Here is a 17972-nt window from a genome sequence, read left to right as displayed (position 1 = left end):
CACTGTCTACATCAGGGGTAGATAACCCTGGTCCTGGAGGACCACAGGTACTGTCTACATCAGGGGTAGATAACCCTGGTCCTGGAGGACAACAGGTACTGTCTACATCATCAGGGGTAGATAACCCTGGTCCTGGAGGGCCACAGGTACTGTCTACATCATCAGGGGTAGATAACCCTGGTCCTGGAGGACAACAGGTACTGTCTACATCATCAGGGGTAGATAACCCTGGTCCTGGAGGGCCACAGGTACTGTCTACATCAGGGGTAGATAACCCTGGTCCTGGAGGGCCACATGCACTGTCTACATCATCAGGGGTAGATAACCCTGGTCCTGGAGGACAACAGGTACTGTCTACATCATCAGGGGTAGATAACCCTGGTCCTGGAGGGCCACAGGTACTGTCTACATCATCAGGGGTAGATAACCCTGGTCCTGGAGGGCCACAGGTACTGTCTACATCAGGGGTAGATAACCCTGGTCCTGGAGGACAACAGGTACTGTCTACATCATCAGGGGTAGATAACCCTGGTCCTGGAGGGCCACAGGTACTGTCTACATCATCAGGGGTAGATAACCCTGGTCCTGGAGGGCCACAGGTACTGTCTACATCAGGGGTAGATAACCCTGGTCCTGGAGGACAACAGGTACTGTCTACATCAGGGGTAGATAACCCTGGTCCTGGAGGGCCACAGGCACTGTCTACATCATCAGGGGTAGATAACCCTGGTCCTGGAGGGCCACAGGTACTGTCTACATCAGGGGTAGATAACCCTGGTCCTGGAGGGCCACAGGTACTGTCTACATCAGGGGTAGATAACCCTGGTCCTGGAGGACAACAGGCACTTCATGTTTGTGATTGAACTGACCTGGAAGACCAGGGGTGTTGAATTTAGTAAATCACTGAACTGATCAATCAGCTCAGTTGTTCTAGTGGGGACAACATCCTGCCGTTCCTGAGGCGTCTGAGTTGCCTTCCTCTGGAGTAATGGATTAAAGGCTAGAGACTCTACGACAGATTAACTAAATGTATATTTAATGATAAAGTATTCTCACATTAGACCTGCAGGCGAAACTATACAGACTTATCAAATTATAATGAATCATTTCTGTCATTCATTCTCTCAGTGTCTTTGGCATTCCCCTCACATACAGTAAGGGGATTTCGGAGTGAGAAAATCTGAAGAGCATTCACTATAATGTGTTGTAGGAGTCCGGCATCACTATAAGCAATATACTATTATTCACTGTCAGTGAGCCACGGTTGTAAACTAGAATGGGGCTCAGCCTCACCGAAGCAGACGATGTCCATGAATCCATACATGCCGTAGCAGATCTGGAAGAGCAGGTCATGTCTCTGCCAGCGTGCCGAGGGGCTGAAGGAGGACCAGACCAGCCAGGACAGACTGGCCACCAGGAACATAGAACCCAGAACCGCTGCAGCTATCTGAACCTTCTCTATCCCCGTCAGGGAGATGGACTGCCACTGAGGGAGGGAGGGAGATACTGTAAACACAAATGCACCATTGGGTTTATTATGGATCCCCATTAGTTCCTGCCAAGGCAGCAGCTACTCTTCTTGGGGTTTATTATGGATCCCCATTAGTTCCTGCCAAGGCAGCAGCTACTCTTCCTGGGGTTTATTATGGATCCCCATTAGTTCCTGCCAAGGCAGCAGCTAATCTTCCTGGGGTTTATTATGGATCCCCATTAGTTCCTGCCAAGGCAGCAGCTACTCTTCCTGGGGTTTATTATGGATCCCCATTAGTTCCTGCCAAGGCAGCAGCTACTCTTCCTGGGGTTTATTATGGATCCCCATTAGTTCCTGCCAAGGCAGCAGCTACTCTTCCTGGGGTTTAATATGGATCCCCATTAGTTCCTGCCAAGGCAGCAGCTACTCTTCCTGGGGTTTATTATGGATCCCCATTAGTTCCTGCCAAGGCAGCAGCTACTCTTCCTGGGGTTTATTATGGATCCCCATTAGTTCCTGCCAAGGCAGCAGCTACTCTTCTTGGGGTTTATTATGGATCCCCATTAGTTCCTGCCAAGGCAGCAGCTACTCTCCCTGGGGTTTATTATGGATCCCCATTAGTTCCTGCCAAGGCAGCAGCTACTCTCCCTGGGGTTTATTATGGATCCCCATTAGTTCCTGCCAAGGCAGCAGCTACTCTCCCTGGGGTTTATTATGGATCCCCATTAGTTCCTGCCAAGGCAGCAGCTACTCTTCTTGGGGTTTATTATGGATCCCCATTAGTTCCTGCCAAGGCAGCAGCTACTCTCCCTGGGGTTTATTATGGATCCCCATTAGTTCCTGCCAAGGCATCAGCTACTCTCCTGGGGTTTATTATGGATCCCCATTAGTTCCTGCCAAGGCAGCAGCTACTCTTCCTGGGGTTTATTATGGATCCCCATTAGTTCCTGCCAAGGCAGCAGCTACTCTTCCTGGGGTTTATTATGGATCCCCATTAGTTCCTGCCAAGGCAGCAGCTACTCTTCCTGGGGTTTATTATGGATCCCCATTAGTTCCTGCCAAGGCAGCAGCTACTCTTCCTGGGGTTTATTATGGATCTCCATTAGTTCCTGCCAAGGCAGCAGCTACTCTCCCTGGGGTTTATTATGGATCCCCATTAGTTCCTGCCAAGGCAGCAGCTACTCTTCCTGGGGTTTATTATGGATCCCCATTAGTTCCTGCCAAGGCAGCAGCTACTCTTCCTGGGGTTTATTATGGATCCCCATTAGTTCCTGCCAAGGCAGCAGCTACTCTTCCTGGGGTTTATTATGGATCCCCATTAGTTCCTGCCAAGGCATCAGCTACTCTCCTGGGGTTTATTATGGATCCCCATTAGTTCCTGCCAAGGCAGCAGCTACTCTCCCTGGGGTTTATTATGGATCCCCATTAGTTCCTGCCAAGGCATCAGCTACTCTCCCTGGGGTTTATTATGGATCCCCATTAGTTCCTGCCAAGGCAGCAGCTACTCTCCCTGGGGTTTATTATGGATCCCCATTAGTTCCTGCCAAGGCAGCAGATACTCTTCCTGGAGTTTATTATGGATCCCCATTAGTTCCTGCCAAGGCAGCAGCTACTCTTCCTGGGGTTTATTATGGATCCCCATTAGTTCCTGCCAAGGCAGCAGCTACTCTTCCTGGGGTTTATTATGGATCCCCATTAGTTCCTGCCAAGGCAGCAGCTACTCTTCCTGGGGTTTATTATGGATCCCCATTAGTTCCTGCCAAGGCAGCAGCTACTCTTCCTGGGGTTTATTATGGATCCCCATTAGTTCCTGCCAAGGCAGCAGCTACTCTTCCTGGGGTTTATTATGGATCCCCATTAGTTCCTGCCAAGGCATCAGCTACTCTCCCTGGGGTTTATTATGGATCCCCATTAGTTCCTGCCAAGGCAGCAGCTACTCTCCCTGGGGTTTATTATGGATCCCCATTAGTTCCTGCCAAGGCATCAGCTACTCTCCCTGGGGTTTATTATGGATCCCCATTAGTTCCTGCCAAGGCAGCAGCTACTCTCCCTGGGGTTTATTATGGATCCCCATTAGTTCCTGCCAAGGCAGCAGATACTCTTCCTGGAGTTTATTATGGATCCCCATTAGTTCCTGCCAAGGCAGCAGCTACTCTTCCTGGGGTTTATTATGGATCCCCATTAGTTCCTGCCAAGGTAGCAGCTACTCTTCCTGGGGTTTATTATGGATCCCCATTAGTTCCTGCCAAGGCAGCAGCTACTCTTCCTGGGGTTTATTATGGATCTCCATTAGTTCCTGCCAAGGCAGCAGCTACTCTCCCTGGGGTTTATTATGGATCCCCATTAGTTCCTGCCAAGGCAGCAGCTACTCTTCCTGGGGTTTATTATGGATCCCCATTAGTTCCTGCCAAGGCAGAAGCTACTCTTCCTGGGGTTTATTATGGATCCCCATTAGTTCCTGCCAAGGCAGCAGCTACTCTTCCTGGGGTGCAGCAAAATTAAGGCAGTTATATACAATTTTAAAAACATTACAATACATTCACAACAGATTTCACAACACATTAAGTATGTTCCCTCAGACCACCACTCTACTACCACATATCTACAGAATCCATGTGTACATGTGTATAGGGTGTATGTTATCATTTGTGTGTGTGTGTGTGTGTGTGTGTGTGTGTGTGTCTGTACCTGTGTGTGTGTCTCTTCACAGTCCCGCTGTTCTATAAGGTGTATTTTGATCCGTTTTTTAAATTAGATTTTACTGCTTGCATGGTAGCTGACCTGTAGTGGGTTATTGGTGCTGATGGTGATGACCTGGTACTTGTAATAGCAGAGCTCACAGGCCCAGGATCCTCTCTCACTGATCCACTTGATGAGGCAGGGCTGGTGGGTACAGCGGACCGACCCACTGCAGCGACACGGGCTCAGGAGCTCCCCCTGTGCGACAGAATACATTACAAAGCAGTTGAAATCAAAGGCCCATAGCATCTCAGTCACAGAGTAGAGAGGAAATACAGATAATAATGTGGAGGCAGGACAGATGCTGCTGAGAGGAGAACGGTTCATAATATAATGTGGAGGAAGGACAGGAGGCTGCTGAGAGGTGAACGGTTCATTATAATGTCCGGAACTGAGCAAATGGATTGGCATCAAACACATGAAAACCATGTGTTTTATGTATATGATACCATTCCAGTGATTCCGCTCCAGTTATTACCACGAGCCTGTCCTCCCCAATGAAGGTGCCACCAATCTCCTGTGGTAGGCAGGATTTTATAGGTTACATATGTTGGCGTGGGTGACCTGACTTGGCAGGAGTGCGTGTATGTGTAGGGTATGAGTGAGTTAGCAGGAATGTGTAGGGTAGGAATGTGTTGGCAGGGCGGGTGTGAGTTGGCAGGGCGGGTGTGAGTTGGCAGGGCGGGTGTGAGTTGGCAGGGCGGGTGTGAGTTGGCAGGGCGGGTGTGAGTTGGCAGGGCGGGTGTGAGTTGGCAGGGCGGGTGTGAGTTGGCAGGGCGGGTGTGAGTTGGCAGGGCGGGTGGTAGTTGGCAGGGCGGGTGGTAGTTGGCAGGGTGGGTGGTTGTTGGCAGGGCGGGTGTGAGTTGGCAGGGCGGGTGGTAGTTGGCAGGGTTGTGTAGTGTAGGAGTGTTTACAGTAGGAGCAGAGCTCTGGCCTCTCCAGAAGGGCTCTGACTGCCTGTTGTGACACACATCACAGCCAATATAGCTACCCAATCAGATCTAAGACCTGGAGCCAGTCAACACATCCAACCCAGTCAACACATCACATCCCAGTCATCAAATCACTCCCAGTCATCACATCCCAGTCATCACATCCCTCCCAGTCATCACATCATATTTCCCAGTCATCACATCACATCCCCGTCAGCTCAGTAAGGATGGGGAAACATATAGAAAAATAATACTATGGTGAAACCTCTACCCTCTAAACCTCTAACCTTCTAAACCTTTCTACCTCTAAACTTTTAAACCTTTAAAACTCTAACCTCTAATTCTCTAAAACGTTAAACCTCTAAATCTTTAAACTTCTAAACCTTTAAAACTCTAAACCTCTAAATCTCTAAGCGTTTAAACCTCTAAACCTCTAAAGCTTTAAACTTCTAAGCCTCTAAGCATTTAAACCTCTAAATCTTTAAACCATCATGGAAACATTGAGTTGCTTTATAAAGTGCCTTCAGGTACACCAACAGCCCCAAACATGGACACCTTCAGTTGAATTATAAAGGGCCTTCAGGTACACCAACAGCCCCAAACATGGACACCTTCAGTTGAATTATAAAGGGCCTTCAGGTACACCAACAGCCCCAAACATGGAAACCTTCAGTTGAATTATAAAACAGAAGCATACTTCATAGTCACAAGATATTGACTGCAGGAGGAAGAAGAAAACAATGAGCAACAAGAGGACAATCTGATAACTAAAGACAACTGGCTGAGTTAAGAGGACAATCTGATAACTAAAGACAACTGGCTGAGTTAAGAGGACAATCTGATAACTAAAGACAACTGGCTGAGTTAAGAGGACAATCTGATAACTAAAAACAACTGGCTGAGTTAAGAGGACAATCTGATAACAAAAGACAACTGGCTGAGTTAAGAGGACAATCTGATAACTAAAAACAACTGGCTGAGTTAAGAGGACAATCTGATAACAAAAGACAACTGGCTGAGTTAAGAGGACAATCTGATAACTATAGACAACTGGCTGAGTTAAGAGGACAATCTGATAACTAAAGACAACTGGCTGAGTTAAGAGGACAATCTGATAACTAAAGACAACTGGCAGAGTTAAGAGGACAATCTGATAACTAAAGACAACTGGCTGAGTTAAGAGGACAATCTGATAACTAAAGACAACTGGCTGAGTTAAGAGGACAATCTGATAACTAAAAACAACTGGCAGAGTTAAGAGGACAATCTGATAACTAAAGACAACTGGCTGAGTTAAGAGGACAATCTGATAACTAAAGACAACTGGCTGAGTTAAGAGGACAATCTGATAACTAAAGACAACTGGCAGAGTTAAGAGGACAATCTGATAACTAAAGACAACTGGCTGAGTTAAGAGGACAATCTGATAACTAAAAACAACTGGCTGAGTTAAGAGGACAATCTGATAACAAAAGACAACTGGCTGAGTTAAGAGGACAATCTGATAACTAAAAACAACTGGCTGAGTTAAGAGGACAATCTGATAACTAAAGACAACTGGCTGAGTTAAGAGGACAATCTGATAACTATAGACAACTGGCTGAGTTAAGAGGACAATCTGATAACTAAAGACAACTGGCTGAGTTAAGAGGACAATCTGATAACTAAAGACAACTGGCAGAGTTAAGAGGACAATCTGATAACTAAAGACAACTGGCTGAGTTAAGAGGACAATCTGATAACTAAAGACAACTGGCTGAGTTAAGAGGACAATCTGATAACTAAAGACAACTGGCAGAGTTAAGAGGACAATCTGATAACTAAAGACAACTGGCTGAGTTAAGAGGACAATCTGATAACTAAAGACAACTGGCTGAGTTAAGAGGACAATCTGATAACTATAGACAACTGGCTGAGTTAAGAGGACAATCTGATAACTAAAGACAACTGGCAGAGTTAAGAGGACAATCTGATAACTAAAGACAACTGGCAGAGTTAAGAGGACAATCTGATAACTATAGACAACTGGCTGAGTTAAGAGGACAATCTGATAACTAAAGACAACTGGCAGAGTTAAGAGGACAATCTGATAACTAAAAACAACTGGCTGAGTTAAGAGGACAATCTGATAACTAAAGACAACTGGCTGAGTTAAGAGGACAATCTGATAACTATAGACAACTGGCTGAGTTAAGAGGACAATCTGATAACTAAAGACAACTGGCTGAGTTAAGAGGACAATCTGATAACTAAAAACAACTGGCTGAGTTAAGAGGACAATCTGATAACTAAAAACAAGAATGGAAGTCCTTTCAAATGGAAGTTATTGGAGATCTTGTGAAAAACAAGGGAGCCAGTTTGCATTACATGATGAGTTTGAGGCAATGTGGCTTCTGCGCTCTCTTAATCTTCATTATCTTCTCTCATGTTCCTCCTGAATAGTGTAGAGACCGTCTCAAAGACTGGTCAGACAAGAGCATGCCTAATGATGGGAAAGTATAGGCTACAGTACATCTTCACAGTGTTCTGTACGGTTTCAGGCAGTGTGTGAATGAGTGGGAAACAGAGTGAAAAGCATTATTAGATTTCTCATGCATGTAATTGCGTCTATGTTTTGTGTTCACAATCAACGTAACGTAGTCTGTTTTGGGAGTCCTGTTTGTCTCCTATTAATCAACCAGAGGGACAGAGGGTTTATCTACCCAGAGACCACTGACGTAGTGACCCCTGTCTACCCAGAGACCACTGACATAGTGACCCCTGTCTACCCAGAGACCACTGACGTGGTGACCCCTGTCTACCCAGAGACCACTGACGTGGTGACCCCTGTCTACCCAGAGACCACTGACGTGGTGACCCCTGTCTACCCAGAGACCACTGACGTGGTGACCCCTGTCTACCCAGAGACCACTGACGTAGCTCCTGAGTGGCGCAGTGGTCTAAGGCACTGCATCGCAGTGCTAACTGTGCTACTAGAGATCCTGGTTCGAATCCAGGCTCTGTCGCAGCCGGCCGCGACCGGGAGACTCATGGGGCGGCGCACAATTGGCCCAGCGTCGTCCAGGGTAGGGGAGGGAATGGCCGGCAGGGATGTAGCTCAGTTGATAGAGCATGGCGTTTGCAACGCCAGGGTTGTGGGTTCGTTTCCCATGGGGGCCAGTATAAAAAAAAAAAAAAAAAAAAAAAAAAATTTTTTTAAATGTATTCACTAACTGTAAGTCGCTCTGGATAAGAGCGTCTGCTAAATGACTAAAAATGTAAATGTAATGTAAAAATGTGACCCCTGTCTACCCAGAGACCACTGACGTGGTGACCCCTGTCTACCCAGAGACCACTGATATAGTGACCCCTGTCTACCCAGAGACCACTGACGTGGTGACCCCTGTCTACCCAGAGACCACTGACGTGGTGACCCCTGTCTACCCAGAGACCACTGACATAGTGACCCCTGTCTACCCAGAGGCCACTGACGTGGTGACCCCTGTCTACCCAGAGACCACTGCACCCACTGATGTAGGGCTCTCTCCATGCATGCCCTACAGATGGAGGCGGGCTGCAGGTGAGCCATTCTGAGGGTCCTGGAGCAGTGGAGGATTATTACCCAAAGGAAGTCTAAGGGCCATTTATTCTGATGTCATACCTTCTAGAATAAGTAGCCTTTACTGAGATTAAAAGCTCCTCAGCCACATGATTCTGACACCAACCCTACCCTGGCTTTTGGGCGACGCCACCTGAGTACTCGGATCATAACAGCAAAACAAAGCCACATCCCCCTAACAGTGTTGGGTTAAGGCTCTTTATTCAATATCACCGTTTCAGGTCCCTGGAAGCAGATCCTGCAGACAGGTGACCGGATTCCGCCGCTGTCACCATAACTGCACAAGGAGAACCTCTGTTCCAGCCTGTCCTTAGAGGAGCTGCTGCAGTGTAATATCCCCGACGGCTCTGCCGCTGTGGCATCCACCCAGCCTGGTCTGTCTCTCTCCAGCCCGCTGGCGCCCCCCGGTGCCGGGGCAGTCCATTTGTCCCCCGGCCCCTGATGAGCCCTTAACGTGTCGTTGTCCGGTATACTGACGTCTGAAGGGACCCCGGTCTCACGGCTGTCCGGTATGTGTCCGGTCATGGGGATCGGTATCGTTACCGGAGCTGGTGGCCGGAGTAACAGCACCTTCAGGTCACCGAATAGGACGCAACAGCGGTTCTTCAGCATGTCCAGACCACGCAGCATCACTGAGGAATTCACAGCACCATGCGATGACACTGACGCTAAAAAGCTCCTCTACAATTCCTCAAATAAAACGTGTTGTCTACTTAGGGGGAAGTGTTACCCCCAAAAGTCCAAACTGCCTCGGCACCTTTCCCATTAATACCACATTCCATTGGTGCAAACAAGTATCTGAAGCCATTGGATATGTGGGTTGTTTCGGCTATAACATCAACGAATAGTTAAAACAAGCTTTCAGAATTTCGTCCCCAAAGATTCGTCTATTCCCACAGTATCTTCCAGAGTGGTCCTAGAGACAGGCATCATCCCATTGGTTCATTGTTGATGTCAGGTGGATAACCATTGAGAATGTCTCATTGATGTGCCATTCATCACAAATGTATCAAAAATCTGTCCGGATAATCCAATTTCTGTTCATAGACAAAGTTAGACAAAGCAAAACCCTGTCTGTCGTTGGAATGCTGTTCCAAGCTTCCAGTAGCCTAGCTGTCGTTGGAATGCTGTCCCAAGCTTCCAGTAGCCTAGCTGTCGTTGGAATGCTGTCCCAAGCTTCCAGTAGCCTAGCTGTCGTTGGAATGCTGTCCCAAGCTTCCAGTAGCCTGTCTGTCGATGGAATGCTGTCCCAAGCTTCCAGTAGCCTGTCTGTCGATGGAATGCTGTCCCAAGCTTCCAGTAGCCTGTCTGTCGATGGAATGCTGTCCCAAGCTTCCAGTAGCCTGGCTGTCGATGGAATGCTGTCCCAAGCTTCCAGTAGCCTAGCTGTCGTTGGAATGCTGTCCCAAGCTTCCAGTAGCCTGGCTGTCGATGGAATGCTGTCCCAAGCTTCCAGTAGCCTCTGTCGTTGGAATGCTGTCCCAAGCTTCCAGTAGCCTAGCTGTCGTTGGAATGCTGTCCCAAGCTTCCAGTAGCCTAGCTGTCGTTGGAATGCTGTCCCAAGCTTCCAGTAGCCTAGCTGTCGTTGGAATGCTGTCCCAAGCTTCCAGTAGCCTAGCTGTCGTTGGAATGCTGTCCCAAGCTTCCAGTAGCCTGGCTGTCGATGGAATGCTGTCCCAAGCTTCCAGTAGCCTAGCTGTCGTTGGAATGCTGTCCCAAGCTTCCAGTAGCCTAGCTGTCGATGGAATGCTGTCCCAAGCTTCCAGTAGCCTAGCTGTCGTTGGAATGCTGTCCCAAGCTTCCAGTAGCCTAGCTGTCGATGGAATGCTGTCCCAAGCTTCCAGTAGCCTGGCTGTCGTTCCTTTTCAATCCATCACCATCGCTTTAGTGACCACCGAATGTTCAAAGAACAAAAATGGTGTGTGTGTGAGTATCCATAAATTACACTTCATCCCAGTTTTCGGACTGTCCTAATGTTAGGTGCATGCATTCCTTGTAGGTGTCTGTCTGTGTGATCATTGGCTGCTGATTTGTGCTCGCACTGCAGTTTCAGCACCATGATTCCTGGGACGGCTGCCGAGCACAGCACGTCACCACAGCACCGAGTGATGTAGAGCGGGAGAACCATCTGCTCAGAATCATAACAGGAGGAAGCTAGCCATCGTCATTCCTGTCCATGTAGTGTCCGCATGTCCAGAATAGCCTACAAATAAGAGAACATACGCTACAATATTATAATTAAGTGTGCTTGATGAAGGCAAAGCACAACTCTAGATTTATTTGATCAACTATCACAAAATAACTTTGCATAAATTAGCATAAAATAACCCACCAACAGTAACTCTTTAACCATTCAAGTTGGACACCAAACCAACATGTTCAAGTAGAGACACCAAACCAACATGTTCAAGTAGAGACACCAAACCAACATGTTCAGGTAGAGACACCAAACCAACATGTTGAAGTTAGAGACACCAAACCAACATGTTCAGGTAGAGACACCAAACCAACATGTTCAGGTAGAGACACCAAACCAACATGTTCAGGTAGAGACACCAAACCAACATGTTCAGGTAGAGACACCAAACCAACATGTTCAAGTTAGAGACACCAAACCAACATGTTCAGGTTAGAGACACCAAACCAACATGTTCAGGTTACAGACACCAAACCAACATGTTCAGGTTAGAGACACCAAACCAGCATGTTCAGGTTAGAGACACCAAACCAACATGTTCAGGTTACAGACACCAAACCAACATGTTCAGGTAGAGACACCAAACCAACATGTTCAGGTAGAGACACCAAACCAACATGTTCATGTAGAGACACCAAACCAACATGTTCAGGTTAGAGACACCAAACCAACATGTTCAGGTTACAGACACCAAACCAACATGTTCAGGTAGAGACACCAAACCAACATGTTCAGGTAGAGACACCAAACCAACATGTTCAGGTAGAGACACCAAACCAACATGTTCAGGTAGAGACACCAAACCAACATGTTCAAGTTAGAGACACCAAACCAACATGTTCAAGTTTGAGACACCAAACCAACATGTTCAGGTTGGAGACACCAAACCAACATGTTCAGGTAGAGACACCAAACCAACATGTTCAGGTAGAGACACCAAACCAACATGTTCAGGTAGAGAAACCAAACCAACATGTTCAGGTAGAGACACCAAACCAACATGTTCAAGTTAGAGACACCAAACCAACATGTTCAGGTTACAGACACCAAACCAACATGTTCAGGTAGAGACACCAAACCAACATGTTCAGGTAGAGACACCAAACCAACATGTTCAGGTAGAGACACCAAACCAACATGTTCAGGTTAGAGACACCAAACCAACATATTCAGGTTAGAGACACCAAACCAACATGTTCAGGTAGAGACACCAAACCAACATGTTCAGGTAGAGACACCAAACCAACATGTTCAAGCTAGAGACACCAAACCAACATGTTCAGGTAGAGACACCAAACCAACATGTTCAGGTAGAGACACCAAACCAACATGTTCAGGTTAGAAACACCAAACCAACATGTTCAAGTTAGAGACACCAAACCAACATGTTCAGGTAGAGACACCAAACCAACATGTTCAGGTAGAGACACCAAACCAACATGTTCAAGTAGAGACACCAAACCAACATGTTCAGGTAGAGACACCAAACCAACATGTTCAGGTAGAGACACCAAACCAACATGTTCAGGTAGAGACACCAAACCAACATGTTCAGGTTACAGACACCAAACCAACATGTTCAGGTAGAGACACCAAACCAACATGTTCAGGTAGAGACACCAAACAAACATGTTCAGGTTAGAGACACCAAACCAACATGTTCAGGTAGAGACACCAAACCAACATGTTCAAGTTAGAGACACCAAACCAACATGTTCAGGTAGAGACACCAAACCAACATGTTCAGGTAGAGACACCAAACCAACATGTTCAGGTTAGAGACACCAAACCAACATGTTCAAGTTAGAGACACCAAACCAACATGTTCAGGTAGAGACACCAAACCAACATGTTCAAGTTAGAGACACCAAACCAACATGTTCAGGTAGAGACACCAAACCAACATGTTCAGGTAGAGACACCAAACCAACATGTTCAGGTAGAGACACCAAACCAACATGTTCAGGTAGAGACACCAAACCAACATGTTCAAGTTAGAGACACTAAACCAACATGTTCAGGTAGAGACACCAAACCAACATGTTCAAGTTAGAGACACCAAATCAACATGTTCAGGTAGAGACACCAAACCAACATGTTCAGGTAGAGACACCAAACCAACATGTTCAGGTTAGAGACACCAAACCAACATGTTCAAGTTAGAGACACCAAACCAACATGTTCAGGTAGAGACACCAAACCAACATGTTCAGGTAGAGACACCAAACCAACATGTTCAAGTTAGAGACACCAAACCAACATGTTCAAGTAGAGACACCAAACCAACATGTTCAGGTAGAGACACCAAACCAACATGTTGAAGTTAGAGACACCAAACCAACATGTTCAGGTAGAGACACCAAACCAACATGTTCAGGTAGAGACACCAAACCAACATGTTCAGGTAGAGACACCAAACCAACATGTTCAGGTAGAGACACCAAACCAACATGTTCAAGTTAGAGACACCAAACCAACATGTTCAGGTTAGAGACACCAAACCAACATGTTCAGGTTACAGACACCAAACCAACATGTTCAAGTTAGAGACACCAAACCAGCATGTTCAGGTTAGAGACACCAAACCAACATGTTCAGGTTACAGACACCAAACCAACATGTTCAGGTAGAGACACCAAACCAACATGTTCAGGTAGAGACACCAAACCAACATGTTCATGTAGAGACACCAAACCAACATGTTCAGGTTAGAGACACCAAACCAACATGTTCAGGTTACAGACACCAAACCAACATGTTCAGGTAGAGACACCAAACCAACATGTTCAGGTAAAGACACCAAACCAACATGTTCAGGTAGAGACACCAAACCAACATGTTCAGGTAGAGACACCAAACCAACATGTTCAAGTTAGAGACACCAAACCAACATGTTCAAGTTTGAGACACCAAACCAACATGTTCAGGTTGGAGACACCAAACCAACATGTTCAGGTAGAGACACCAAACCAACATGTTCAGGTAGAGACACCAAACCAACATGTTCAGGTAGAGAAACCAAACCAACATGTTCAGGTAGAGACACCAAACCAACATGTTCAAGTTAGAGACACCAAACCAACATGTTCAGGTTACAGACACCAAACCAACATGTTCAGGTAGAGACACCAAACCAACATGTTCAGGTAGAGACACCAAACCAACATGTTCAGGTAGAGACACCAAACCAACATGTTCAGGTTAGAGACACCAAACCAACATATTCAGGTTAGAGACACCAAACCAACATGTTCAGGTAGAGACACCAAACCAACATGTTCAGGTAGAGACACCAAACCAACATGTTCAAGCTAGAGACACCAAACCAACATGTTCAGGTAGAGACACCAAACCAACATGTTCAGGTAGAGACACCAAACCAACATGTTCAGGTAGAGACACCAAACCAACATGTTCAGGTTAGAAACACCAAACCAACATGTTCAAGTTAGAGACACCAAACCAACATGTTCAGGTAGAGACACCAAACCAACATGTTCAGGTAGAGACACCAAACCAACATGTTCAAGTAGAGACACCAAACCAACATGTTCAGGTAGAGACACCAAACCAACATGTTCAGGTAGAGACACCAAACCAACATGTTCAGGTAGAGACACCAAACCAACATGTTCAGGTTACAGACACCAAACCAACATGTTCAGGTAGAGACACCAAACCAACATGTTCAGGTAGAGACACCAAACAAACATGTTCAGGTTAGAGACACCAAACCAACATGTTCAGGTAGAGACACCAAACCAACATGTTCAAGTTAGAGACACCAAACCAACATGTTCAGGTAGAGACACCAAACCAACATGTTCAGGTAGAGACACCAAACCAACATGTTCAGGTTAGAGACACCAAACCAACATGTTCAAGTTAGAGACACCAAACCAACATGTTCAGGTAGAGACACCAAACCAACATGTTCAGGTAGAGACACCAAACCAACATGTTCAAGTTAGAGACACCAAACCAACATGTTCAAGTTAGAGACACCAAACCAACATGTTCAGGTAGAGACACCAAACCAACATGTTCAGGTAGAGACACCAAACCAACATGTTCAGGTTAGAGACACCAAACCAACATGATCAAGTTGGAGACACCAAACCAACATGTTCAGGTAGAGACACCAAACCAACATGTTCAAGTAGAGACACCAAACCAACATGTTCAGGTAGAGACACCAAACCAACATGTTCAGGTAGAGACACCAAACCAACATGTTCAAGTAGAGACACCAAACCAACATGTTCAGGTTAGAGACACCAAACTAACATGTTCAGGTAGAGACACCAAACCAACATGTTCAAGTAGAGACACCAAACCAACATGTTCAGGTAGAGACACCAAACCAACATGTTCAGGTAGAGACACCAAACCAACATGTTCAAGTTAGAGACACCAAACCAACATGTTCAGGTTACAGACACCAAACCAACATGTTCAGGTAGAGACACCAAACCAACATGTTCAGGTAGAGACACCAAACCAACATGTTCAGGTTACAGACACCAAACCAACATGTTCAGGTAGAGACACCAAACCAACATGTTCAAGCTAGAGACACCAAACCAACATGTTCAGGTAGAGACACCAAACCAACATGTTCAAGTTAGAGACACCAAACCAACATGTTCAAGTTAGAGACACCAAACCAACATGTTCAGGTAGAGACACCAAACCAACATGTTCAGGTAGAGACACCAAACCAACATGTTCAGGTTAGAGACACAAAACCAACATGATCAAGTTGGAGACACCAAACCAACATGTTCAGGTTACAGACACCAAACCAACATGTTCAGGTAGAGACACCAAACCAACATGTTCAGGTAGAGACACCAAACCAACATGTTCAGGTTAGAGACACCAAACCAACATGTTCAGGTAGAGACACCAAACCAACATGTTCAGGTAGAGACACCAACAACTAAAACCACCAACATGTTCAGGTTACAGACACCAAACCAACATGTTCAGGTAGAGACACCAAACCAACATGTTCAGGTAGAGACACCAAACCAACATGTTCAGGTAGAGACACCAAACCAACATGTTCAGGTAGAGACACCAAACCAACATGTTCAGGTAGAGACACCAAACCAACATGTTCAAGTTAGAGACACCAAACCAACATGTTCAGGTTAGAGACACCAAACCAACATGTTCAGGTTACAGACACCAAACCAACATGTTCAGGTTAGAGACACCAAACCAGCATGTTCAGGTTAGAGACACCAAACCAACATGTTCAGGTTAGAGACACCAAACCAACATGTTCAGGTTAGAGACACCAAACCAACATGTTCAGGTAGAGACACCAAACCAACATGTTCAGGTAGAGACACCAAACCAACATGTTCAGGTTAGAGACACCAAACCAACATGTTCAGGTTAGAGACACCAAACCAACATGTTCAGGTAGAGACACCAAACCAACATGTTCAGGTAGAGACACCAAACCAACATGTTCAGGTAGAGACACCAAACCAACATGTTCAGGTAGAGACACCAAACCAACATGTTCAGGTAGAGACACCAAACCAACATGTTCAGGTAGAGACACCAAACCAACATGTTCAGGTTAGAGACACCAAACCAACATGTTCAGGTAGAGACACCAAACCAACATGTTCAGGTAGAGACACCAAACCAACATGTTCAGGTAGAGACACCAAACCAACATGTTCAGGTTAGAGACACCAAACCAACATGTTCAGGTAGAGACACCAAACCAACATGTTCAGGTAGAGACACCAAACCAACATGTTCAGGTTAGAGACACCAAACCAACATGTTCAGGTAGAGACACCAAACCAACATGTTCAGGTTAGAGACACCAAACCAACATGTTCAGGTAGAGACACCAAACCAACATGTTCAGGTAGAGACACCAAACCAACATGTTCAGGTAGAGACACCAAACCAACATGTTCAGGTAGAGACACCAAACCAACATGTTCAGGTTAGAGACACCAAACCAACATGTTCAGGTTAGAGACACCAAACCAACATGTTCAGGTAGAGACACCAAACCAACATGTTCAGGTAGAGACACCAAACCAACATGTTCAGGTTAGAGACACCAAACCAACATGTTCAGGTAGAGACACCAAACCAACATGTTCAGGTAGAGACACCAAACCAACATGTTCAGGTAGAGACACCAAACCAACATGTTCAGGTAGAGACACCAAACCAACATGTTCAGGTAGAGACACCAAACCAACATGTTCAGGTAGAGACACCAAACCAACATGTTCAGGTTAGAGACACCAAACCAACATGTTCAGGTTACAGACACCAAACCAACATGTTCAGGTAGAGACACCAAACCAACATGTTCAGGTAGAGACACCAAACCAACATGTTCAGGTTAGAGACACCAAACCAACATGTTCAGGTTAGAGACACCAAACCAACATGTTCAGGTAGAGACACCAAACCAACATGTTCAAGTTAGAGACACCAAACCAACATGTTCAGGTAGAGACACCAAACCAACATGTTCAGGTAGAGACACCAAACCAACATGTTCAGGTTAGAGACACCAAACCAACATGTTCAGGTTAGAGACACCAAACCAACATGTTCAGGTAGAGACACCAAACCAACATGTTCAGGTAGAGACACCAAACCAACATGTTCAGGTTAGAGACACCAAACCAACATGTTCAGGTAGAGACACCAAACCAACATGTTCAGGTAGAGACACCAAACCAACATGTTCAGGTTAGAGACACCAAACCAACATGTTCAGGTTAGAGACACCAAACCAACATGTTCAGGTAGAGACACCAAACCAACATGTTCAGGTAGAGACACCAAACCAACATGTTCAGGTAGAGACACCAAACCAACATGTTCAGGCTAGAGACACCAAACCAACATGTTCAGGTTAGAGACACCAAACCAACATGTTCAGGTTAGAGACACCAAACCAACATGTTCAAGTTAGAGACACCAAACCAACATGTTCAGGTAGAGACACCAAACCAACATGTTCAGGTAGAGACACCAAAC

At 46.0% G+C, this 17972-nt stretch overlaps 1 protein-coding gene across 1 annotated transcript in view; it reads right to left on the bottom strand.

Moving 5' to 3' along the window:
- The window catches only part of marchf4 (membrane associated ring-CH-type finger 4), a 33548-nt gene extending 23393 nt beyond the window's left edge, over window positions 1–10155 (bottom strand). Inside the window, exons 1-3 of the mRNA XM_041868997.2 lie at window positions 8954–10155; window positions 4253–4408; window positions 1294–1486 (exon numbers count right to left, since the gene is read on the bottom strand). Coding sequence (XP_041724931.1) covers window positions 1294–1486; window positions 4253–4408; window positions 8954–9370 — 766 coding nt within the window. The 5' untranslated portion in view covers window positions 9371–10155. The remainder of the gene's footprint in view (window positions 1–1293; window positions 1487–4252; window positions 4409–8953) is intronic.
- Between the last annotated feature and the right edge of the window lie 7817 nt (window positions 10156–17972).

The sequence above is a fragment of the Coregonus clupeaformis genome, unplaced genomic scaffold (assembly GCF_020615455.1).
Source record: "Coregonus clupeaformis isolate EN_2021a unplaced genomic scaffold, ASM2061545v1 scaf0495, whole genome shotgun sequence".
NCBI classification, from domain to species: Eukaryota; Metazoa; Chordata; class Actinopteri; order Salmoniformes; family Salmonidae; genus Coregonus; species Coregonus clupeaformis.
This window is presented reverse-complemented; position numbering and strand designations above follow the sequence as displayed.